This window comes from Nyctereutes procyonoides, unplaced genomic scaffold, assembly GCF_905146905.1.
Source record: "Nyctereutes procyonoides isolate TBG_1078 unplaced genomic scaffold, NYPRO_anot_genome, whole genome shotgun sequence".
NCBI classification, from domain to species: domain Eukaryota; kingdom Metazoa; phylum Chordata; class Mammalia; order Carnivora; family Canidae; genus Nyctereutes; species Nyctereutes procyonoides.
Genome location: NW_026575020.1, coordinates 24,640,406 through 24,666,588, shown reverse-complemented (window position 1 = coordinate 24,666,588; position 26,183 = coordinate 24,640,406). Strand labels below are relative to the sequence as shown.

The 26,183-nt window shown below is 51.8% G+C and overlaps 1 protein-coding gene and 1 long non-coding RNA gene across 2 annotated transcripts in view; one reads left to right on the top strand and one right to left on the bottom strand.

Annotated features, from left to right (window-relative positions):
- Positions 1-26,183, top strand: part of LOC129517719 (uncharacterized) — a 59,263-nt gene that overhangs the window by 338 nt on the left and 32,742 nt on the right. Inside the window, exon 2 of the long non-coding RNA XR_008666087.1 lies at positions 11,031-11,182. This is a non-coding gene — a long non-coding RNA (uncharacterized LOC129517719). The remainder of the gene's footprint in view (positions 1-11,030; positions 11,183-26,183) is intronic.
- On the bottom strand, positions 656-24,935 carry SLC13A2 (solute carrier family 13 member 2). Its single transcript, XM_055337716.1, has 12 exons — positions 24,765-24,935; positions 9,310-9,438; positions 8,362-8,498; positions 8,052-8,251; positions 6,986-7,166; positions 6,746-6,868; positions 4,844-5,062; positions 4,520-4,608; positions 4,115-4,236; positions 2,609-2,770; positions 1,860-1,997; positions 656-1,349 (listed from the first exon to the last, which is right to left on the bottom strand). The coding sequence occupies exons 1-12, from the start codon at positions 24,864-24,866 to the stop codon at positions 1,176-1,178; spliced, it is 1,776 nt and encodes a 591-aa protein (XP_055193691.1). The 5' UTR covers positions 24,867-24,935; the 3' UTR covers positions 656-1,175.

Below are 26,183 nucleotides of genomic sequence, written 5' to 3'. Positions count from 1 at the left end.
GATGATGGGTGTGGTGTCATCACTCCCCACTCTTACCCCCACCTTGCCAGATAAATGAGAACTCTGGAGTTCATGAAGGTGGGGAAGCAGAGGAGGGTTGGCAGTGAGGTCGGGAGGCGGAAAGATCCAAAGTGTGGTCTGGTCCTGGACTCTGAAGTCCGTGCCAGTTTTGAACCTGTTCCTTTGAGTCTCACCTGTATCCCTCTTGCTGCAGTCTGCCTTTCTGGTAAGGGTCCATCTTTCTGGACATGTGGCATGGGTCAGTCTGCCTTCCTTTGTCTGGTGGGACTGGTTTTTCAAGCTGGAGGAAGGGTCGGTGGTGGCAAGGAATTGGCAGAGGCAAAGGGTTTTATGTAAATGCCCAGGGAGTGCTCTGGGAACAGGAGGCCGGTTTTCCCAAAGACACGCAGGGACTGGCAGCTCCCAATTAGCTGGGGCCGGTGATGTCAGTGCTGCTTTCCTGGGTGGCTGCGCCCACTCCAATCGGCCTTGGCAGGGGTTCCTGGCCATTACCTTCTCCCTTGGGTGGGAGAGGTGCCAAGGGGGTCACCACACAGGACAGAGGCCAAGTCCCCTCCCATCATATTCCCCGACCTGGGGTCTGAACCATATTGTGGACCTGCCCTGGAAAGTGCCATGAAAAACCAGCCGAGACTCTATTTAAAAATCGTTTAATGTGGCTAATATTCTATCCCTCCCCTCAAACCTGAGAAGCTGGGGAGACTTCAGTAGCTGGGCTGGTCCCACAAGCAACTCCTCATAGGCCCTGCTCCCCGGGCTACCCAACCCCGAGTTTCAATAAATACAGTGCAAAGGGGTCTGGTCAGCCACCAAGCTGGGGAGACAAGGACCCGGAGTGCTAGAGGGGGCATGTTGTATGGTCTGTGAACTCACATATGTCCACTGCCAAGCACACACACCGAGGAGCATGTGCACACACAAGAAACGCCCTCTCAGGCATCCTCACATGACACACCACACACACACACACACACACACACACACACACATCTCAGAAATGCAGGATTGAGCACACTCCTTACAGACACACATACAAGGTTCTATATATAGGTTCCTTTCTCTCAATGTTTGGCTTGAAGCCTGGGTGTCCCCTCCTGGCTCAAAGGGATATGAACAGGTGAGTCTTCCTGGTCTTGGCCAGATCATGTGCTGGTCTAGGGGCTAGGTGTCGTGGTGATATTCATCTGGATGGCCATGCAGTTGGTTGTGGTGTTGGAGTAAGCCCAGGAAGGGAAAGTGTGCAGGTTGAAGATGGGGAAGCTCCAGCTGTTGATGGCCAGCGTGATGACTAGCACCCCAATGATGTTGAGCAGGAATCCTGTCCGGGCCTGGTGTAAGGAGAGCTAGTTTGAGTGACCAGTGGCAGAGCTGGGCCAGAAACTACCCTTTAGGGGTTCACCAGCACTCAGGAGCTCTCTTACTAGCAAAACTCTCCCTGAGAAGTCTTCCCACGGTCTGACCTGCAGCACTGGGCAGTGCCCCCGCCCCTGGCTTTCATCCCAACACTAAGGGAAAAGGAAGGCCCTCGTGAGCTCTCAGGGCCTCGGGCTTTGTTCCCCCTGAGTCCACCCTGGTGGTGGGTGCCTAGTGCCTTGGAGCCTTCCCTAAATTCCTTACCCACTCCCTTCTCTCTCACGTGGCCTGGTGTTGGCAGGGTCTGAAAACGCTCCCACTGGGGATCACAGTGTGATCACCTCTTCCACTGTACCCCTCGCCCCCCACAGGGTTCATTCTTAACTCTGAGAGCCTCAGTGGCTTGAAGCTACTCTGTGGGCCACCAGGAAGGAAGGATGGAGCAAGGAGGGGCACTGAAGCATTCAGGCCCCACTGCTACTCACCATATCAGACACTTTGAGGCCCCCAAAAGAGAAAACGATGGCATTGGGTGGGGTGGCCACAGGCAGCATGAAGGCCAAGGAGGCGGCCAGCGTGCAGGGAAGCATGACATACAGAGGGTGGAGACAGATGGCCTGAGCCTGAATGGGGAGACAGCGGGCAGAACCGATCTCAGTCCCCAGCCCAGAGAGGAAGACATGCCCCCCAATTCTCCCGCTCCCCCTCTCTGGAGGACAACTTCCCCTCCAACAACATACACTTTGGCCACGAACCCACCACTTCTGCCAGAAGGCACTGGGTGACCCGGGAAGGGCCCCTTGACCTCTCTGGAGGGGATGAGGGTGCAGCCCTGACCAGCAGGGCGTGGTGAGGGGAGGGGCCCATAAAACGGATCTCAAAGGGGCTCCAGGGTGTCATCAAAGGCTGCGGGAACGCGCGCCGGGGAGGAAGGGGCTGGGGACGCTCCAGGGAATAATTTCAACCTGTCACCTCAGGACTGACCAGAATGGGGGCTGGGCCAGGGAGGTGGGTGAGGCCACCAATGAGGCCCTCAGGATACTCAAGGGGTGACATCACCAGGGATGGATTGAGTCAGGGGTGAGAGGGCCTTGGGGCCTAAGGCGGCTGAAGAGTCTGGGGAAGGGTGGAAGCTCAGGGGTCTTCTCCCAGAAGTGAGAGGGGTTGCAGGCGCGGCCCCTGCATGGAGTGGGCAGGTGGGCTGCCTGGAAGTGTGTCTGTAGGACCAGCTCACCATGGAGGCCAGAATGGGCAGGAAAAGTGTGGTGGTGGCCACATTGCTGGTACACTCAGTGAAAGTAGCAATCAGGAGGCAGAGGATGAAGGCAATGGCGGGAGATGGCACATTCTGTAGTGGGGTCAGCTTGTCCCCCAGCCACCCAGACAGTCCTGATTTCTGTAGGTAGAGGAAGATAGTGTGTGAGAGGTTGGGGTTCCTAGGGCTCCAGGGTTCCTTGCTGGGACTCTGGGAGGGTCCTGCTCCAGCCTATACCTCTCTAGAGTCTTCAGCATCAGGTCTGCTTGGGAAAGAAGATGAGATCCAGCCAGAACCAAGAGGCCCTTCTAGTGATTTTGAAGCACATTTGGGTGTGATGAGAAGTCAGATGAGAGGCTAGGAGATGGGGCCAAAGGGCCTTCTTCAGAATCCTGGGGCTTGGTGGGAGTAAAGACTTTAACTCCATTTACTCCTGTTCTCCCGACCACTCTTGGGAGCTCCTTGGTCATCCTTTGCCCTCTCCCTGCCTCCTCCAACCCAGCAGATTGGCCGGGAGAGAGAAGGGGGAAGGGTGCTTGGTAGAGGCTGGGGAAGAGGCCGACAGGAGAAGGGGGACAGTCCACAGGGTCATGAGGGCTCCAAGGTCTTTCTCCATCCACATGTGTAATGCCAGACTGTGAGTCCCAGGGCGCCAGGACTTTATCTCATATAAAGCTGCCCACCCAGCACCAGGCACAGTCCTTGGCACAGTCAGTGAATACTTGATGATGAACTAGCTTCAGATCCAGGAGTCCCTGGCACTGATCCCTGACCCAGGGAAGCTGCTTCCTATCTGGACAGTGGATGAGGCTCACAGGCAGATTCAGGGATTTCCCTCTTGGATGGAATCTCTGGGGAATGATGTCCTGGTCCCCATAGCCTGGCTGGGTGTGACCATGGCGCCTCCTGGTGGCCTCGGCGGGCCACCCAATACCAGCTACTCCCTGGCGCTAAAGCTATTGCAGTCTCCATCCGGCTGAGGGTGAGGCGGGTGGAGTGGGGTGAGGTGGAGTGGTCCCTGAAAACAGTCCTTGCCCACCAGAGAAGCCTGCCTTCCCTTTGGCTTTGAGAACCCTAACACGCAGAGGTCCTTATGGCTTGTGTCCTCCCTCCCTTAAGTGGGGCACTAACCTGTCTCTCCAGCTGCTGCAAAGGCTCTGCCCACCAGGAGGCGCCTTTTAAAAAATTGTTTTTAAAGATTTTACTTCTTTATTCATGAGAGACACAGAGAGAGAGAGAGAGAGAGAGAGAGAGAGAGAGAGAGAGAGAGAGAGAGAGACAGGCGGAGACACAGGCAGAGGGAGAAGCAGGATCCCGGGATCATGACCTGAGCCAAAGGCAGATGCTCAATCACTGAGCCACTCAGGTGGCCCCATCAGGAGGCTCCTAAGTGGGGATCCCCTGTGTGGGATAGAAGCAGGGGGCCTCTTTCCTTGCCATAGGGTGTCCCTCCAACAGGCTGGGGAGGGGGCAGGGGTTTCTCACCTCGCTGCCCTTGGCCAGGGCAAAGCCACCACCCAGCAGGAGCACAATATTCCAGGGCATCTTCTCATTCACGGTCTTCCAGTTGAGGAGGGCAGGAGGGGCCTTCAGCCTCCCTGGTTTGTCTGTTTCCCAACCAGAGGAGGATGGGTCACCAAGAGCTACCAGGTTTTTCCTCCCCTCCACTTGGGTCTCTCTACAGGTCTCTATCAGAGCTTAACACATGTGAGAGAGGGGCCCCCAGTTCTGTAGCATCCTTACTTGGTCCCTGGGTCCCTGAACCCTTGGCAAGTCCTCTCAACCTCTCTGGGCTTTTACTATTCCTGTCAAGTGTGGTTGAAGGCACATTCCATGCTGGAAGGCAGGAGCTGCCCAGAGGCCCTTCCCTGTCCCAGTCTGGGTTCTTACTTGGATCCTGAGTCAGCCCTGGGATCTTGGAGGGCACCAAGAACAGAATTATTCCAATGAAGATGGCCACTGTCCCATCGGATGCCATGCTGCGGGCAGGGCGAGGAGGGCAGGCTTAGTGACTTAGGGCTGCTCGGGGTCATAGGGTGGGAGGGCAGTGGAGAGAAACCTCCCCACCCCCCCACACCCCAGAGGTGCCAAGCCCTCCCAGCAAGTCCTCCCCACTGTGTTACCTCCTGTGCAGTACCAGGGCCCTGCTCACGTCCCTCCTCTGTTAGCCAGGCGAGCCCCAGAAGTATTCCCCCTTTCCCCAAGAATGCTCACCTGTTTCCATCCTTGTCGGGAAAAGCCAGGTTGCCCCAGCCAAGGAAAAAGCCTGGCTCCCGGGTGAACCATAGCACCACCAAGATGATAAAGAGGACAGAGACAGCCTTTTCTGCGAAGGTCATGGGGCCCAGTTGCTTGTGTTCTGTTTGGATGACGTGGAAGGCTGCCCGCTCTCTCTCCTTCGCCTGTCCCCCAAAGCCGAAGTTCTTCCGGAAGCTATTGGCAGAGGGGTGGGGCAGCTTCTGAGGGCCCCACACCAGGCAGGGGAGCAAGGGCCTCTCAGCACCAGTGATATCCCAAGGCCACTCAAGGCTGCCACACGAAGGCCCTGGCCCTGCACCCCCACCCCCCAGCCCAAGGTTCTGGAAGAAGAGCAGAAGACTGTCAAGGGGTCATATCCTTATTCAGCAGAGGCAAGGCTGGGGCTCCAGGGGCAGCCTTCTCTGGATTGACCCCCTCTCCCCCAAGAGATTCTCTTGTGTTAAGCCCTCCCTCGCCCAGAGCGAGGAGGACCTAGAGGCCTGGACCCCACGACTCCTTCTGGTCCCAACTCACCACCCCCCTCCTCCAGGAACCTTTCAGGAAATCCTCCCCTCCCTCTCCTACCTGCTTCTGGGCATCCCCTGCCTGCCCAAGCCCCACCCACATCATTCTTAGAGGCACAGGAGACTGTCACCCACTTCCGCATACCCCTTGCTTAATTTAGGTTGACTTTTAACTTTTCACTGGGGCAAATCTCAACTCCCCTGATGGACTTTGAGTTCCTCAATGACAAAGACCATATCTCACACATCTTTGAATCTACCATGGTGCCTTGCACACGCAGGTCCCTTTGACTACCACCTAGCCTGTACCAGCCACCAGCCTTGATCCAGCTGCCTTGCACTCACCCAAAGAGTTTTCCAAAGTACAGCAACAGTACTTACAAACTTTCAGTGTCCCCCCTTCCATCTCCACCCCTGCCCCCACGTGGGCAGGAAGAGGCAGATAACTCCTACCACAATTCCACTCTTATCACTGATCTCAGCCTGTCCTGGTAGCAGACATCACCAGTCAATTCCAGACTCAATCCCAACTTAGCCTCTAGCAAGGGCTCACAAGATCTTTCAACTCAGACCTCTAGTCACTATCAGTAATCCAGGGTTGGAAGCAAGAAGAAAACCTATATACTACTCTTGACCTCGAGGACAAGGTCCAAGCCCTTTATGTGGCACACAAGCTCTTTACGTTTCAATCAACAGAACTAGTTTCCCCACACACATGCTCTTTCATGCCTCTGCACCTTTGGATAAGCTGTTCCTGCTCCCTGCAATGCCTTTACCCTGTTCTCTACCTGGCTGAGTTCTAGTTCTACAAGATTCAGCTCAGGCATCATGTCCTCTGGGGGCCTTCTGGGATCTCCACGGCACCAGGGCTTTCCTCTGACACGGCCTCCACCTGACCGTCGCCCATTAGAAGGTGCACTCCAAGGACAGAGCCCATGCCTCACGTTCTCTAGGATCCTCAGTGCCTGGTACAGGGCCAGATGCACAGTAAGAGCACAACAAATGCTTCTGTAACTGACCATGCTCACTGTGTGCTCCTTAAGCATTTACCAGAGGACTGTGGAGCATGATGGAATGGATCTGGCCTGGCATCAGGAGGCCCAGTTTGTAATGTGAGCATTGACAAATCTGGTTGTATCCCACTCATGGAACCTCAGTTTGCCCTGTGCTAATACTCTCCACCCAGTAAATCCCTCAAATGGGGGGCCACGGGCACAAGAGACCTAACAAGGTAGAGGCCTCAATAGGACGGTGATGATATCCTCTCCCACAGTGGCTCCCTGCTTACTCAACTGGAACCTCCCAGAGGGTAAGGGCAGGCTCCTGGGCTTCTCTCACGTCCTCCACCACTTACTTGAACCCCAGGAAGAGGATCTGCAACCACAGCCAGGAGAGTAGCAGCAAGATGGCCATGGTGGGGAAGGCAAAGCCAAACCAGGAGGCAAAGTTCACCACGTTGCCATTTTTGGGGAAGAGCCTGAAGGGAGATGAGGGCTGGGCTGTTGCATGCAGTTGCCTGGTGGCCATCCAGCCCAGTCCACCTCCCAGTGAGAGTGCAGACCCCCTCCCCCAGCCTCTGCCCCCAGGCACTCACGCGTTGACCTGGCCTTGCAGCACCAGGTTAGGTGTAGTGCCAGTGAGTGTGGCGATGCCCCCGATGCTGGCCGAGTAGCACACGCACAGGCTCATGCCCTGGCTAAAGCGGAGCTGCTCCCTCTTCTGCCACACGGTTGACTCTGAAGAAGCAGGCAGGGCAGGGTGGGCCTGCCCGTTATCTGGGAAAAAAGGAGAGCTCAGGTGGAGGGTGGGCACAGGACCACTTCCAGGGAGCATGGCTGGAGTTCCACAGCCTCTGAGGGTGCCTTGGCAGTGAGCAGCCTCCATCTGGGTTAGGGGTGAGGGCAGCAGAGGGTGTGCAGTGGCTGCATCCCTTACAGCACACCCAGACTCCAGCTTTCTGCCTCCCCAGGTGACCTAGCATCTTGTTTTGCCCTGCACTCAAGGGATTCTCAGAACACGGGACTTTTCATTTTATTTTATTTTTTCTTTCTTTCTTTCTTTCTTTCTTTCTTTCTTTCTTTCTTTCTTTCTTTCTTTCTTTCTTCTTCTTTTTTTTTAAAGATTTTATTTATTCATGTCAGACACACAGAGAGAGGCAGAGAGAGAAGCAGGCTCGCTGTGGGGAGCCTGATGCAGGACTTGATCCCAGGACCCCGGGATCACAACCTGAGCCAAAGGCAGACGCTCGGCCACTAAGCCACCCAGGTGCCTGGGACTTTTCATTTTATTTTATTTTATTTATTTATTTTTAAAGATTTATTTATTTATTCATTCAGAGAGAGCAAGAGATGCAGAGACACAGGCAGAGGGAGAAGCAGGCTCCATGCAGGGAGCCTGATGTGGGACTTGATGCCGGGTTTCCAGGATCACACACCTGGCTGCAGGCAGCACTAAACCGCTGCGCCACCGGGGCTGCCTGGACTTTTCATTTTAAAACTAGAGACAGCCTTGGACAAACCAGAACAAGTTGGTCACCACGTGCCTCCCCTTTCTTTCCCCGAAGGCTCCAAGATGACCATCCCTGGTCATGGACATCACCTCAGACCCTCCCCAGGAGTTGGGGGTTGGAGCAGGGCAGGGGCGGGCTTCATCTTTCTCACCAAGTTTGGTCACGTCCTTCTGGGGACTCCCTTCTTGGAGTTCAAAGGTGGGGTTGTCGCTGCCCTCCTCCACATCCTTGCTTGTATTGTGGAGCTGCTCCAGAACGGCATGTGCGATGGGCACCATCATGGCTGTGGTGGCTGTGTTGCTAATCCACATGGACAGGAAGGCTGTGACTAACATGAAGCCCAAAAGCAGTCTAGGGACAGACAGATGGACACACTGGCTGGTGTTCTGGCATCCCTTCAGGGACCAGATCCCCAGCACACCACCCGTCCAGGTTCTCTGATCCGGTTTGTGGGAACTCACAGGGCAGGCCGCACCCCAATGATGAGGAGCACACGGAGAGCAATGCGTTTGTGCAGATTCCAGTGCTCCACAGCAATGGCCATCAGCAGCCCCCCGACGAACAGGATGTTGCTGTCCTTAAAGTATTCGATGCAGACCTGGCAGGCAGGGACAGCTAAGAGGAAGAAAGGGGTCTCCCCCATGTCCCTGGGCTTATAAGGCTACAGTCAGTGACATTCCCACAAACACAGGTTGGTCTCCTGGGCTCTCAGAATCAAGTGGAAATGGTCTTTGGATTATGTTCCATTTAAAATTAACCAGGTCCCTCTCTGCCTGCCAAACTCCTTTCTCCCCTCAGGAATGAGTGGGAGATAATCTAGCCTGATTCCAGTCATGTTGCAAGCCATTGACTGGGAGAGAATTTAGCACAGGTTCTAGAAACTACAGCAGTGGTTCACAAAGTGTGGTCCATAAGCTGGCATCATCTCTGACCTGGAACTTGCTAGTAACGAAATGCTCAGGCCCTGCCCCAGATCTATGGCATCAGAAACTCTGGGGGTAGGGCTCAGCCGTCTGTGTTTCAGCCAGCCCTGCAGGTGATCCTGAAACATGCACGCTCATGTCTCAAAGCCATTGACCCAGGGGAATACAAGTTCCTTAGCTGACTTTCAAGGCCCCTTTTCTTGGGTCACCAGGCCTTTCTACCTCCCTGGCCTACACCTGTTCCACTTTGAATGACCTCTCAACACCAACCATGCACTCAGCATTTCTAGAATGCACCCTCACCCACTCCCTCCCTGGTCCTCTTCTAGCTGACTCCTCACTTAGTGCTCCCTGACCTGTTAAGCAGAGGCAAGGACTCCTCTTCTGTGTGCTCTGCCCTGTGATGAGGCTTCCTCCACCACCAGTGTTTTAGGGCAGACTCCCTCCATAGGAGAAGCCATTCCTCTTGTGAAAGGGGAGGCTTACCTCAGAGGCATCCATTATGCCCATCATGGGGTACAGGATGATGGGGAAGAGGGCAGTGACAGGCAGGGGCAGAGCCTCGGTGCACCAGAAGAGTGCCATGAGGATGATGGAGTAGGCACAGTAGGCTTCCTGTGGGTGGGAGGGGAGTAGCAGAGCTGTTGGAAGGATAAGCCTGGTGTCCCAGAGTCATGTCACCTCCTGCCCCCAGAGAAAACAGGCCATTTGTAACAGTGTAGGGAGAGCCTGTGAAACCCACAGTCATTGATTCTTAAGTCCAAGGTCTCACAGCAAAACGGAAATAAAAAAACAAAGCAAGGTACTCATCGCCTTGTCTTTGAACTTGGGAGGCCAGACATTATAATCCAGCCACACTGGAGGGACCGGAGAGTCTAGAGTCGGGTATCAGGCCCCACTCAGCCTGAGGGGACTGCAGGGGGCCAAAGTGAGGATTCCCTAGATGAGATGGGGGCTCATCTAGATGAGACTGGGGTGTGGCCAGTATGGACTCCTGCCTGGCACCCTGGCCTTCCCTGACTTTGTCAGAGCCTGCAAGAATCTGTATGGCAATGTCATCATCGATTGTTTCCCCTCTTAGAAGGTGAGCTTCATGAGGACAGAGTCAGTCACTCCAAGCACAGCATCTGGGTGCTTGGAGCTCAGGACCCTGCAGGTTTCAAGGCAAATCCCTGAATGAATGAACCACTGGGAAGTTTTGGAATAGTGGGAGATCTCCTTCCCAGCAAGCCTGGCATGACCACTGCATCACACAGTTCCAGGAGCTTCCATACACATTTACAGAATATGTGAAAGGTTCCTCCCCAGCCCCAAGTTGGGCAGGGAATTGGGGAGTAAACCCTGAGTCCTAGTCTTTCAAGTCTGGGTGCCAGAAGCTCTCCTTTCTTTTGCAGGGTCCTCGAGTCTAGGAGGGGACCTGGAGCAGAAATGGAAGTCAGATAGTCAGCCTCCTGTGTCACGGGGCCACCGGAAGGAGAGGGTAGGAGAATCATTAGCTTTTAGGAGCTGGGTGTTTTCAGGTTTGTTGTTACATGACCCTCAAGGTGGGTGTGTTCCAGGTTCTAGATGAGCTTGGAGAAGGTAAGTGGCTTGCTCAAGGTCACAGAACTGGGGTGTGTCAGAGCCAGGATGGAACACAGGCAAAGCCTCTAGACTGCAGAGGTCCGAGGGCGTTTCCCAGGTCTTCTAGGGGAAGGGCACCCCTGAAGTGGAACAGCATGCAGCCTGTGCAGCCCCGCTGTAGAGCCAGGTCAGCCTGATGCCAGGCTCACCTTCTCATCGTGAAACTTCCACCACCCCTCCTCACCCTGGACGAGAACTCTTGGGCCCTGGGGGTGGGGCCACCTTGACCTTCGCCCAGAGACCCACCCCTCCTTCCCCTCAGCGGGAGGCTGGTTCTGCTGAAGCTGCTGTTCTCCACAGCTTCCTCACCTGCAAGCACTGCCGGCCCAGTTATTCATCCTCCCCGGGGACTAAGGGCAGGCCAGCTGCTCTGGACCCTGGCATTCCCCCTCCCCCCACAACTCCCCTGGAATTCTTGGGTCAGAGACAAGGAGGGGGCCGGGGTGCATGGTCACTGCTGATTCAAGGAGAAAGCACTGCTAAGGACAGCAGAAGTGTCCCGAGGGCTAATCCGTGCCAGGCTTTGGGCCCTTCATGCTTCAGGTGATTGTCCCAAGGTAATGACCACTGTTCCCATTCCGCAGATGCAGAAACGAAGGCACAAACAAATGAAGTGAATGTCTCAGCGGCACGTGTTAGCAAGTGAAGAAGCCAGGCCATTTGGTTTTCGAGCTTCAGCTTTCTCTCTCTCCCCTGAGCTCCATCCCTCACAGTGTGGGGTGTCCTCCAGCCTCAGGTACGCTGTGACTTGTGGGGTGCATGGGGATGGGCCAAGGCTCAGAATTCACACATGACTGTCTTCCCTGGGGCCTGCCACTTCCTGCCACCAAGCTCTGGATGAGTTCCTTCCCTTCTGAGACCCCATTCCTGTGTTCCAGAGAGAGCTGGTAATAGTTGAAATTCCCCTGTGAGCTCTGGTGTGTGTGCCATCGATGGCTCCCCTACCCCTCTACAACTTTCCCGAGTCCCTCTCCTCCTCCTCGTCTGTCTTTGGATCAAACCCAAAACCAGTTTCAAAGTCCCATCCAGGAGCCTCCTGTGGCCTTGATGGCCCTGGCCCTGTGTCTCCAGCCTCCCCTTCTGGGCAGTCCTGTCCCGTTCTAGCATAACTTGCTGACCTGTTCTTCCTGGGTCATAGGGTTCTTAACTGGGGCGTGGAATTCCAAGGAGTTTGAGGGAAAACTGTTTCATCTTTGTGCTAACATCTAAGGGTCTAAACATAGGCAACAAAGCCATGCTGCTGCTAATGGTACTACAGGTGATTTGGTCCCAAGCCCTCCCCCCCTTTTAAAGATTTTTATTTATTCATGAGATACACAGAGAGAAACAGGCAGACACATAGACAGAAGGAGAAGGAGGCGCCCTGCAAGGAGCCCGATGTGGGACTCGATCCCGGGATCCCGGGATCACAACCTGAGCTGAAGGCAGACGCTCCACTGCTGAGCCACCCATGCATCCCTAGTCCCAAGGCCCTTGATGGTGACTGTCAGCCATCAGATACGTGCACAGATCAGTTGTTGCCGTTATCTCAAAATGTATCTCGAAGTATTGTTTCTATCCATCCCTAGTTTTGAAATTATGGTAGTTATACCAACACTAGATCTTATTTAATTCATTCATAATCACCTATAATTCCCAATGGTAATTTGCTTTTTCAAATTTTTATTACTGTATTTCAAAGTAACTGGTTTCTTTTGTAATCCCATACATTTTATTTTGTGCATTTTATTTATTTATTTTTTAAAGATTTTATTTGTTTATTCATGAGAGACACACACAGAGAGAGGCAGAGACACAGGCAGAGGGAGAAGCAGGCTCCATGTAGGGAGCCCGACGTGGGACTCGATCTCGGGTCTCCAGGATCATGCACTGGGCTGAAGGCGGTGCTAAACTGCTGAGCCACCCGGGCTGCCCTATTTTGTGCATTTTAAAGCACTATTTTGAGAAGGACCCATAGTCTTCACCAGACAGGCAGAAGCTTCATAGCTCAGAAATGGGTTAGAGTCCCCAAACAAGGGGCACCTGGGTGGCACAGTTGGTCAGGCATCCGACTCTTGGTTTTGGCTCAGGTCGTGATCTCATGGTCCTGAGATTGAGCCCCAGGTTGGGCTCCACATAGTGTCCTTTTAACCCTGCCCCTCCCTCTTGTGCTCTCTCTCTCTAGAATAAATAAATAAATCTTTTTTTTTTATTTACGATAGTCATACAGAGAGAGAGAGAGAGGCAGAGACACAGGCAGAGGGAGAAGCAGGCTCCATGCACCGGGAGCCCGACGTGGGATTCGATCCCGGGTCTCCAGGATCGCGCCCCGGGCCAAAGGCAGGTGCCAAACCGCTGCGCCACCCAGGGATCCCTAAATAAATAAATCTTTTTTTTTTTTTTTTTTTTTTTTTTTTTTTTTTAATTTTTTTTTTATTTATTTATGATAGTCACAGAGAGAGAAAGAGAGAGAGGCAGAGACATAGGCAGAGGGAGAAGCAGGCTCCATGCACGGGGAGCCCGATGTGGGATTCGATCCAGGGTCTCCAGGATCGCGCTCTGGGCCAAAGGCAGGCGCCAAACCGCTGCGCCACCCAGGGATCCCTAAATAAATAAATCTTAAAGAAAAAATATCCCTGAATGAGATTTTCAGCTACCTCCATTTTGACCTCAGTCTGTACATTCTAATTTGATTAAGTCAAATTGATTAAGTTCTTCCTTTTTTTAAAAAAAAATGATTTATTTATTTATTTATTGAGAGAGAGAGAATGAGCACATGGGTGGAGGGCAGGGAAAGAGGCAGAGGGAGAGAGAATCCCAAGCAGACTCTGTGCTGAGCGTGGAGCTCGATGGGTGGCTCAGTGCAGGGCTTGATTCCATGACCTGAGCTGAAACAGAGTCAGATGACCAACCAACTGTGCCACTTTCCAGCTTATCTATCATCTCAGGCAAAAGATGCCCAAAAACCATCTCGTGATGGGAACCGTAATTACCCCCCCCCAAGCAATAGGGACTGCCCTGACAGCCACAAGAACCTTCGTGATTGACCCCAAGATGGTTATTAACCTTACCTTTCCTGCCTACCTGCAAGACCTTTCCTGTGACCCACTCTTTCGTATATAAACCTGGACATATTCTCAGCACTTTGGAAACAGTCCTTGAGCTACTCGTCCCCTGTCTTCCCAGTGCTGGCCTCACTGAAATAAATCCTTTTCTTGTTTTACCACCACCTCTCTCTGCCTCTGGGTTTTGTCAGCAGCGAGTGGCCCAGCCCAGTCTGTTTGGGGCCCTCACGGCCAAGTGCTCTTGCACCTTTGGGCTCCAGTTATATCCCTGCCCTAAGGTGAAGGGAAAGAAAAAAATGATCTAGTACCAACTATTGTGGCTTCCCCGAATCACCTTGGGAACTTTCTAAGCTTCTAGGTCCATCTCCAAGTGAAATTTCTCTCTGAGTGGGAGCAGGGGTCTCTACAAGGCCTGAGCAAGGCAGTGTGAGTCAGAGCAAGGAATAGACAGAGGTCAGGCATGCAGAGTTTGGTGGGTACCTGGCCTATGTTCTCTCTCATTTCCTCCTCATATCTCCAGGGGGCAGTGTTTCTCCCTACTGCCACTGCGGGGGCTGGGGGGGGGGGGCAGGGAAGGGACCTGGGCTGGCCAGGCTCAACTGGCAGCTTATATGGTATGGGACCATGTGGGCTTATGCTCTGGCCACTGGCCGATCCTCTGGGCTGCTGGCACTGCACAACTGCACACACCAACCTCATATGCATTGCCTGCACTGCTGTCTGCGGTGGCCCTCCTGGAGCTCAGATAACAGCAAGGATGAGTTTTTTCCTGGCAGCCAGTGCTTCTTTCTCCCTCTGTCACTGCCTCCCCCTTGCCCAGGCCGGTAAGGGAAGTGTTCCCCATCTCTGACAGACTTGGCTCTTCTCCTCAGTATCCATTTATGGGCTTCTGAGGACAGAGAGAGTCTCTTCACCTCCATGCCTCAGCCCTGGCTCTTTGGCTGGTGCTGGCCTGGATGAGAAATCCTCCTCTCCCCACTTGTGACACACCCAGCCCTGTCCCAGGAAGCATCTTGTTTGGACCCCCATTGAATTCAACCCCCAGGAAGTCCCTGCTATGGGGAGCCCCTTGGGAGCAAGCCCTGGGCCTCTGAACTGTTCATCAGGCACTCATTCGACAAATAGTCTCTCCACTCCAGGTCTGCAGTCCTGTTCGTTCTGTGCCTCAAATGCCCCCATTGACTTCTCTCCAGTTCTCAGTCACCCGCCTCGTCCAAGCCCCAGCATCTGTCACCAAGACCTCTATAACATCTCCTCATTCACCTCTCTTCCTCTTATGTCCCTGAAATCTCTTCTTGCTGCAGGCAAAGTGATCTTGAGTCACAAATCTATTTAATCCACCTCAATCCTCCAACACGGACGGACGCACTCACCTCAAAGCAGATCAAATCCCTTCAGAGTATCCCATTGCTCTCAGGAGAAGTTTGAGGCTGATTCGAGCCTCTCCTTGCTCTCTGCTCCAGCCACACTAGCCCTCTTCCAGTTCCTCAAATACACCAGCCTCCTCCCAGCCACAGGGCCTTTGCTCATAATTTCCTCTCTTCCCACTTCACGCAGTTGATGTCTACTCAACTCAAGGATTCCCTTTTCAGTGAATCCTTCATGGGTTCCAGGCTTGGTTATATTCCCCATTTCAAAACCCCTGTACCTCTTCTGCATAGCACCTGTCATACACTATCATTAAAAACTGTGTTTCATGAATTCTTGGTGAACATCAACTTTTTCATCATACTGTACTCTCTAGGGAGCTAGGCTCGAGTCTGTTTCGACCCATCCCATCAGGTATCTTTATGGAGGTGACACTCTGAATGCATGAATGAGAGAGCACTAGGCACTAGGGATATAGACATGAGTCAGGCCCAGCTCCGGCCCTTTGGGACTCTGAGTGCCCCCATGTGGGCTGGCCCCTAGGGTCATGGTGGGCAGGCTACCCTGCAAAGCCAGCAGTGGACAGAAGAGATAGATGCTCAGAGGGTTTCCAAAGCCTGAAGTTGGCAGCTTGCTTCTTTTGTAATAGGAAACAAAGGTCAGAGGTCAGAAAATCTACGTGCCCAGGCCTGGCTTTATGGCTGTGTCCTTGAGAAAGTTACTCCATCTCTCTCAGACTATTTCTTGTCAGCAATAGTGATCATTTCCAGCTGTACACACATTTATCTCCTTTTTGTAGTTTTCTTATCTACAAGTGGGAATGAAAGAAACACCTGCCTCCCTGGGTTGTTATAAGGATAAAGGATGTGAATATGTCATAAAGGACAGTAGATGGCAGTGAGCAGATGGCAGGGTTGGTGTTGGGGGACGAACGTGCTCCTGGGCTCCTGGGGAACCAGGGTGGATTCACAAGGCATACGTGGAGACGAAAGTGCCAGAGACTCTCGGGCAGACTCTGGACCCAGGGTGTGGGCAAGGTGTAGGACCTGCGGGCATCATGGCCTTTACGCATGACAGGCACAGAGCAGCCCATGGCTCAAATACGTCTGTAGTCTCAGAGGTATCATGACTTATTCCTCCTGGTGATTGAAGGTTAACCCAGGGGTGGGGGATGGCTTGGCACACAGTGAGTCCTTCCCACTGCCCCTATGCCCTGGTAAGTAGAGATGCTGCTGGCAGTGAGCACTACTGGCTCTGGGAATGAGGTGAGAGACACTGGGTGGCAGCCTGCCAAGAACCATGGCAAAGGTGAGGCCAGAGTAGAAGAAGAAGGAGACACCACAGGAGAAGAAGCCCTTCGCTGAGCCTCCATCTGCCTAGGCTGAGGACGACTTCCAGAGGGGACCCTCAATAGATGCTGAGGAATGAATAGGAGTTTGATGGGTGGGTGGGCAAAAGGTGTTGAGGTAAGGGAGTGAATAGAGAGGGAACAGAAAGAAGCATAAGGGATCTTTTTTGATGCATTCTTGGAGGGGTGTAATGCTTGGAAAAGGCCTTGTCTTCCCTGGTGGAGATCTAGAACTTTATCTGGAAGACAGTAGTGAAAAGTGAGGCCCCTAAAGGATTTTTAGAGAGAGTGATAACAGTAAGGTTACATTAATGCTACTCTATGGGATTTTTAAAAAGACTTTATTTATTTATTTGAGAGAGAAAGAGAGTGAGTGAGAGAGCACAAGCAGAGGGAGAGGGAGGAGCAGACTCCCTACTGAGCGTGGAGCCAACCTAGGCCTCCATTTCACAACACTGAGATTATGACCTGAGCTGAAACCAAGAGTCAGACCTTAACTGACTGAACCACCCAGGTGCCCCTTATCCTATGTGATTTTATTTATTTATTTATAAGATTTTATTTATTCATGAGAGACACAGAGAGAGGCAGAGAGAGAGGCAAAGACAGGAGAAGCGGGCTCCATGCAAGGAGTCTGATATGGGACTCGATCCTGGGACTCTGGGATCACGCCCTGAGCCGAAGGCAGATTCTCAACCACTGAGCCACCCAGATGTCCCACCTATGTGATTTTAAAAAATATGTGCACGAGTGTTTGTATGTACATGGGAAAAATCTCTGATTCAGGGATTCTTACCCTTTTTCTGTACCAGGGTCCCTTGGCAGCCTGATAAGGCCTTCCAACTCCTTAGAATAATGTTTTTAAATACATAGAAAAATACATAGAATTATAAAGGAAACTAATTATATTGATATGCAGTTGTTAAAATATGAAAAATAGGTGAGATAATGATATATGTTACTCCTTCTTAGCTAGTAAGAACTTCACTGGCTAATGGTTACTGTAATTGCAGTCATGATGAACATAAACAGTATTTCAAGGTACCTGCAACAGCACTAATGAATGTGATAATATCTGTGATTTTTATTGGTGGCAAAGCCAAAGATATGGTTAATGCTATTGTGGCTTGTTATCTACATTCATAACAGAAAGAAGTACTAAATTTTCTTAGTTAGGAAGTACTAAATTTTCTTAGAGGTTGTTGATGATAAAATAGAGGGTTTTTTCCATCCAAGTTCACAGATCTCCTGAATTTTCCCCACAAATTCCCAAGGATGAAGAGTCCCTGCTCTGGAGGATATCCACCATGCTGGCCCCTGAGACTGCCCTCTGGACGGGCATGAGGGTGGAGGGTGGGAGGAGGACCCCTCCATTTCACTCTTTCATACTGTCAAATTTCATACAATGTGAGTGTGCTATGTAATTAAATAAATACTTCATCTAAACATGAAAATAGGGAGCTTACACCTGCTACACTGTAGTCAGTGAATTGGAAGACACGAGATGGGAGGTTGGGAGGCCCCAGAAGACCCTAGGAGGTCGTGCTGCGTGTCCAATGGGCAGATGTCAGGGGCTCAGAGCAGGTCATGGTAGTAGAGAAGGAAGGACAGACTCCAGAGATGTTAGGAGAAGACAGGGTTTGGGTGACGGCTGATGGCTTGGATAGGAGGAGTGGGAGAACACCGCCAGGTGCCTGCCCTGGGTGTCTAGATGGCAGGGACCACAAAGAGAGGAGGCAGGCTGAAGGGACTTGGGGAAGGAGGTGCAAAGTAGGCTGGGGTGTGTGATATTCTTTCCAGGAATTATAGGCTCCTAAATACCTAATCTTTTCAAAAGACTGAATATGCAAAGGGAGCAATGGCCAGTCCATGTATAAAAATATTTTCTATAGTCTCTGCAGGAACCAGTCTGGGTAGCGAAACCACAACCTCTACAGCAATTGGCCCAGTCTGGATTTGCTCAATGACTGCCAGCTTTCCTCATTTTTGCCCCCTCTCTCTACCCCCACTTCTAACTCTAGACCAATGAAAGCCAAATATGTATCCCTCACCAACCACTCGGGATAGCCATGGCCGTCTTCTCGGAGCCCCTCCAGCCCCCCTGGCAACAGCCTCCAGCCAGGGCGCACCTGAAGCCTCCCCTTTCGGGCTCCAGAGCATTCCGACCTCCGCCCACCTTTGAGGCTCTGCTAAAAGCAAGTGGTGGTGGCTGACTCCCTTCCTATCCTTTGTCTGATCTCTTTCAGGAGATCCTTTGTTTATTTCTGCACCATAACATGAATGAATTTGTTGTATCATCTTCTGTACTCAGAGGCCAAAGGGAAACAATGGGTTTCTGAGTGTCAGAGAAGACAGATGTCTGGGGAAGAGTCCTGAACTCACAGTTTGGGCTGGGGCCAGGTCTGCCTGTGTCTCCTGAAGGGCAAAACAGGCAGCAGTGACTATGAGCAAAGCATTTTCACACTCTTTGGGTTCAATCCCTACAACAGACCAGGCTTTGCTGCTGGGTTCTATCCAGGAAACTGGACTGTTGAAGATTCTACTGCTTTCTCATTCCCTATTTATTCGAAAGAGAGAGAGAGAGAGAGAGAGAGAGTGAGAGAGAGAGAATGAGCACAAGCAGGGGGACTGGAAGAGGGAGAGTGAGAAGCAGGCTCCCCACTGACTAGGGAGCCTGAGTCAGCCTCCATCCCAGGACGCCAGGATCATGACCTGAGCCAAAGGCAGTTGCTTCACCAACTGAGCTACTCAGGCACCCCTGCATAGGTTCCTTTTTCATTTTTTTTTCCTTACATAGGCTCCACAGCCAACATGTTGCTTGAATTCACAACCCTGAGATCAAGAATCTCATCTTCTACTGACTGAGCCAGCCAGGTGCTTGGGATTGCTTTCCCATTCCTGAACTTCCCCTAGCAGGTGCTGACAGGCATGGACATAATTTGATAATTTGAGAACAAAGTCCAAACTGGGGAAACTTCTCTCTCCTCCAGGGATCCCCTGGCCCTGGAGGCTGGGTTCTTCACATCCTACTCCCAGGCCCCCTAGAGGCCAGAAAACCTGTCTCCAGGTGGTGGCGACACTTAGGGACTATACCTCGCTGCTCTCGTGAGGGTGACCGGCTGCACCTCACCTTCCTGATTCACAAATGGGGATACTGAGGCCTCCTCGTCAGGGCAATAGCTCATATGAACGGAAGTCATCTCTGGAGAAGTCAGGTGTCCAGGCAGTGCCCGGGGCTAGTTGTGTTTTCCAGGGGCTAGGAATTCAGACGAGAGGCAGAGGGCGCAGGGAACCACTGCGCACCAAGCCCTGGGCACCAGGTCTCTATGCACACAGGTCCTCTTATTTTATCTTCATGCAGCCCCTTAGAGAGGAGAGGATTGGTGAGGTCATACAGCTGTACACACTGCAGAGTGGATTTGGATCTACATCTCTCTGACTTTATTTTTTATTTTTTAAAGATTTATTTATTTATTTTAAATATTTTATTTATTTATTCATAAGAGACACACAGAGAGAGGCAGAGACACAAGCAGAAGGAGAAGCAGGCTCCACGCAGGGAGCCTGACATGGGACTCGATCCCGGGACTCCAGTATCATGCCCTGGGCTGAAGGCAGACGCAAAACGGCTGAGCCACCCAGGTGTCCCTCTCTCTGATTTTAAAATCCCTGTGTTATTCCCTGGACTCTGCCTTCTTGACCAAGAGCCAGGAAGTCTCAAAAGATGGAGGTGGACCCCAGAACTGAAGTCCAGATTCCATGTTCAGTCTTCAGGCTGAACACAGTGAATCATCTGAGTCCTGTTCCGTCTCTGGGGTTCAGGAATAGCTTTGGGTTAGGGTATTTTCATCACACAGATTTTAAAGAAGGTATACAATGTATGGTTCTTATATTCTAGGAGTGCAGCTGATTCAGATTAAGAAATTCCTTTTCTTAATCTTATATTCTAGGAGTGCAGCTGATTCAGATTAAGAAACTCCTTTTCCTGGCTTTGCAGGGCTGACAGCATAGGCTGACCTCCCCCTGCCTCTCTAACTGAATTTATCCCATCTTTTCTTCCCTCAGTTCCCCATGCCACGCTGGCCTCATTTAAGCCTGCACCTTGCCAAATTCACTCCTGGCCTTGGGCCTTTGCACTGCGTGTGCTGCCTAGACAACTCTTAAGCCCAGAGCTGTGCTTGGCTGCCTCTTACTTGCCATTCAGGTCCTAGGGTAAATATCATTACTCTGGGAAGCCTTCCCTGACTACCCCATCTAGAGCAGCCTGTCCCTAAGCCATAGTCACAGGCTGCCATACGGTTTTCCCAGCATATGCTTCTTTCCAGCCCTGCCCCCCTGCACCTGAACAGCCCCTGTGACATAGTACGTGTTCCCTGATGGGTGAGCACGTGGGTGAATGAATGAATGAGTGTAAGGTTTGGGGCACACTGATAGTGCTTCTTTGCTGTCTGGTTGCAGAATTGGGGAAGCAGTGAAGAGCCCTCAGGCCCTACTGTCCCTCATCCCCTGGGACCACCAGAGCATTTCAAGGATTCTGTTGCTATTCCTGGAATGCACCCTATAATTCCAGCTCTTACACTGTTGCTCCTTTGCCTTCACCCAGCCTGTCATCTACAGATGTCTCTGACTATTGGCATCCCACTCAGCCTTCAAGGCCCAATTCAAACACTACCTGCTTTGGAGTCTCCCCTGACTCAATTGGAAGAATTTCCTCCCTCTTCTGAGCTCCTCAGCCTTCTGGCTCTACCTCTGTGTAAACACAAACACAGAACCATGTGCTCCTTTTCAGTGACCCCCTAGCACAGAGCAGGAGCTCAAGAGACATCTCTGACCTCACCACAGTGGGAGGACCAGTTGATGGCTGGATGGATGTGAGGGTAGATGGCTCAAGAGGTGACTCACAATGGGGTCACAACCTGGAATGCACCTGGACAGCCTTGAGCAGAGACCCCAAGGCCAGGTTCCAATTTGGACTTTGTCTTTCTCTAGCTGGGACTTTAGACAAATTACTTTACTACTCTGGGCCTCAATTTATATGTCTGTAAAATGAGATAATAGTAGTGCTCTCACAGTAACTCAGAGGTTATTGTGAGAAATAAATGGGTTAGTGCTTTGAAGTGCTTGGCACAAGAACTAGCACATAAAAAATATCCAATGTTCAGTCTGAGCCCTGTCTGGGGCTCTCCCTTCCCATTTCAGGAGCTGGGGCATGGAGGTAAACGTGGGGGTTCACTACAGACAGCCGGGACTCAACACAGGGTCCTCTTTGTCCACGTGCATGCATTCATTCAACAGATGTTTGTTGAGCACCTACTATGTGCCAGGTACCAGAGATTCTGTGGGAAAAAGACAAAGTCTCCGCCTTCATGAAGCCTACCTTCTAGTGTAGGGGGTCAGAGAATAAATAGAAACTAAACAAATACATCATTTCAGATAGTGAAAGACCTTTCAATACAGCAACAGTGTTTTGTAATAGAGCATAACTGGCAGAGGTCAGAGGACGCTTTTTATGAGGAGGTGGATTTAGGCTGAAGCCTAAGAAATGAGAAGCAGTCATCTGGGAAAGAACATTCTGGGCAGAGAGATGAGCAATTTGAGGAGTACAGAGAAAAAGCTGGTGAGGCTGGAGAAGAGTGGATGAGAGAAAAGTAGGATATGAGGCTTTAGAGACTCTGGCGTCTCCCGGGGTAGAGCCCTGGTGACTCCTGGCTACCCTAAGAGGTTTGGGTTTAATTTCAAGTTTGATGAGAAGCCTGTGTAAGGGCTTCCACGAGGTATTGATTGGGTGAAGGATGGTCTGGGGAGGGACAGGAAGAGGAGAGAAATGATGGTAGCCTAGACCCACTTAGGAAGCAGTGGCAAGCAGTTCCATTGAGAGTATTTTGTAGATGTTGAGTCAGCTGGATCCACTGGTGCACATGGAAATGGAGGAAAAAGTGGAATCAGGAATGTCTCTAGAGGCGCCTGGCTGGCTCAGTGCGTAGAGCCTGCAATTCTTTTTTTTAAAGATTTTTATTTATTCATGATAGAGAGAGAGACACAGGCAGAAGGAGAAGCAGGCTCCATGCAGGGAGCCCGACGTGGGACTCGATCCCGGGACCCCGGGGTCACGCCCTGGGCTGAAGGCAGGTGCCAAACCGCTGAGCCACCCAGGGATCCCCGAGCCTGCAATTCTTGATCTCGGGGTTGTGAGTTCCAGCCCCATGTTGAGTGTAGAGATTACTTAAAAATTAAAAAAAAAATTTTTTTATAGGAATGTCTCAGAAGTAGAAAGCTGAGCCACATCTTGGTAAGATGGCAGGAAGAGCCAGCCGGAAAAGATGAGCAAGCAGCGTTCTGTTTTGGATGTGCAAGTGTAGAAGCAGGTGTTATTTATAAAGAGAAGATTCAGGAGCAAGTGTCCAGTACTAGTTTGGTAATACTAGGGTTTAGAGATTAGGGCTGGGGTTAAGATTGGGGAGTGGTCAGCATGGAGACAGCAGAAGGTCATCTAGGAAGAGAGTGGGGACAGAGAGGGGGCCAGGAAAAGTGGCCAGGGGAGAGAGTACCCAGGAGGTGAAGTTGGGGCTGGAAGGTAAAGCATCTTGGAGACTGGAGCTGTCTTTTTTTTTTTTTTAAGGTTTTATTCATTTATTAGAGACACACAGAGAGAAGCAGAGACATAGGGAGAGGGAGAAGTGAGCTCGCCACAGGGAACCTGATGCGGGACTCGATCCCAGGAACCCAGGGTCATGACCTGAGCCAAAAGCAGATGTTTAACCACTGAGCCACCAGGCACCCCTGGAGCTGTCTTAAGGAAAGATCGTGCAGACAGATTTTAAGGCTTTCCATCCTGAAAAAGACAGAGAAAGCAGGCCTCTGTGAAGGGAATGTGGGTTTGTTTATTCCGTGAGAGAGATTGCAGCACGTTTTGTGTGCTGATGGGAGAGATTACTAGGAGAGGAAAAAATGAATGAGGCTGGAGAGGGGATGATTATGGGAGCAAAGTCCTTGAGAGGAGCCGGTTTCCAGGACCTCAGTGGAAGGGCTGGACTCCATACTGGAGGCAGGACAGGGCCGGCAGCATCTGTGAGGCCAAAGCAGGCAGCAGGGCTGGGTGCGACACAAAGCCAACGGGGGCTCCTGACACCTATCATTCCCGCTGGGAGGCCCGCTTCTCCTTCTGACTCAGGCTTTCCTGTGTGACCTTGGGCAAGTTCCTGAATCTTTCTGGGCTGTGCTTTCTTGAGGAGGAAAGTGGGAATGATTGTCCCTGTCTGTCCATTCCTCCTGCTGTTGGCACATTTGGCCCGACCTGTCTGAAAACCCATCTGATGGGTCCCCAACACAGAGATGTCACTGGCTTTGGCATGAGATGAGGGGCCTCTTAAAGATCAGCCAGGCCTTGTCACTTACCAAGTGTCAGAGGCTCAGGAGCTATGCCACTACATCCCCAATCTCTCACCCCTTTGGGATGGCATGGACAAAAAGCCTGCCTCAATTTCCCTATCTGTGATGGAAGAAATGGCTCAATGGGCAGTCCTGGGGCTGTAGGGGTGGGGCCAGGCCAGCATTCAGTCTCAGCCTTCAGGAGGACGCGGCAGGGTAGAAAGAAGATAGAGCTTTGGAGCTAGACCACACCCCCGGCCTTGCCACTCTCCGTATGACCAGAGGGATTTGTATGACGAAGCCTGAGCTTCAAGACCCTCCTCCTGAACTGACCCTTCCCAAGGCCCCATAATTTTATGTTCTTTTGCTTACAAAAGTGTATAATAACCAAGCTCCATGAAACCAGGATCTGCCTTGGGATTTGGGTAAGTGACTTCACCTCACTTTTCCCATCTGTAAAATGGTACAGTCAGGCTTGCCTCTTAAGGTGAGAGGATGGGTCTTTCAGGGGAAGGGGGAATATGAGAGGAGGGGTTACTGGGTGCGCAGTACAGGGCATAGGGTGGGGGCTCCAATAAATGGGAGCCAGAGCTATGGCTCCTGCTGCATGGTGGAGGGAGACAGGAGGCTGTGGCACCTCTCCTTCCATCCACGGTATGGTGTCTGTTGTACCCACTGGCTGGGTCCCGATGTCCAATTCCCACCCCTTTCCCTCAGCTGACTTAGCCCTTGGGATCACAAATGAGCTCTTCCTCATTCTGTTTACACTCTTAAAAGCACAAACTGCTTAAATGAAGCCAGCTTCCTCCTACTCCCTTTCCACTCCTCTCTGGCAGTCAGCCCTGCTCATGCCCTACTAGCCCATAGGGCTGGGTGAGCACACAGTAGGCTGATGACCCCAGCTGCCTCCACCTGCACCCCCTCTATGGAACTGGCTTCCTATCTCCCAAGGCCATAGATTTCTAATGCATCTAAGCAATTCACACTGGGCTGCTGCTCCTGGGTGCCAAGCAAAAGCCCCCTGTGACCTCTTAACCCCCAGTCTCAGGAGGACCAGGAGGTCATAGCCTCCTTTCTAGGATATGGAGGGATGAGAAAACTGTGCTGGTCCTAAGGATGCCCTGCCCTCATCCAGACTGCCCTCCCTTGTCCTTCCCCCGCTCCTTTGGAGCCAAATCCCAAGTGCTTACCTTGGTGGGGATGAAGATGGGCAGGGGCAGCAGTAGAATGGGCAGGAGTAGCACAATCAGGTAGGAGCGGTAGGCCCACAGGCCCTGCCAGCAGGTGGCCATGGTGTGGACCTACGGGGGTTGCTCAAGCCACTGCCTCTGGGATCTAGGGAGCTGGAGGAACGATGCAGCAGGTAGGCGGCCAGCCAGGGCAAGCTTATATAAAGCTGGTGGAGTGTTAACCATTGACCCACCCTGGCAATCAGACTGTTTTGGAGTCCAGGAGGTGAGAGTAAGGAGGAGGGACCTGGAAGGACCTGCGTGAAGATCAGGAAGACTTTGCAAAGAAAGGGAGCAGGAAAGATCAAGGAATAAAAGTTTCAGGTGCTTTCAAGAAGTTAAGCCCAAAGTTAACTCCTTCTGTGCATGGAGGCTGCGAAGGGCTGCCTCTGGAGGAGCTGGGAAGGCAGGGTGTCTGGGAAGCCCCACTGCCGGCCTCTGCGGGGCAAGACCCCGGCCCCCTCCTCAGCTCAGTCTCCTTTCTTTCCTGTTATTCCTCCGAAGCCAGTTATCCACGGAGCAGTTCATACTGGTTCCAGAGAGGCAGCCCTGCCTCCAGAGACACTTGGCCCTCCAGGAGTTTCCAGTCTAAGATTGAAGGCAGCCAGTTTGAAGCAAGTCCTCCTCTTCCTTCTAAGTATCAAGGAAATTGTCAAAGTTACTGGTCCTGACTATCTCTTATTCACTGTGTGACGTTGATCCATTGACTAAACCTCTCTGAATAACTACTTCCTTGTTCTGCTGAAATATCTTCCCATTAGGAGGCATAAATTAGACAACCTCTGGTATGTTGATCATAAAGGTTAGTTTCTTAATATTCTTTCTGGTTCCCCACCCACCCCTACCCCAAGCTGCCATACAAAACCAGCAAAGATTTCTGTATTCATACACCGTCCATCCATCCCTTCACTCATCCCAGTCAGCAAACAAGCGTTTGGCACCAAGTATAGACTCAGCACTGTGTTCAGTGCTAAGGATGCAGAAATCAACATGCTGCTGGTAACACTGAACATTTGTAACAAGTTGGTTAGTGTACTATTTCATTTACTCTGTATACACATGCTAAGAATTAGGTGGAACTATTCCTTTTCACAGGCAGGACAACTGAGGCCCCAGGACACAGAGCCAGCCAGAGTTCAAACATGCTTTCTGAGTGCCCCGAGGAGGTCTAAACCCACCTAGGGGCACCAGGTAAAAGGAGAGAACGAGGAGCATGGGGCAAGGGCTCCCAGAGAAGGTTTAGAGACTCAGCTAAACCTTGGAAGCTGAGTCTAATTTGGTCACCAGATGCTGAAGGGAGGATCACTAGCAGAGAGAGGAGCAAGCTAAGACCTGAGGGTAGAGGTGTTTGTGTTGGAGGGGGCAGGTTGTGGGTTGTAA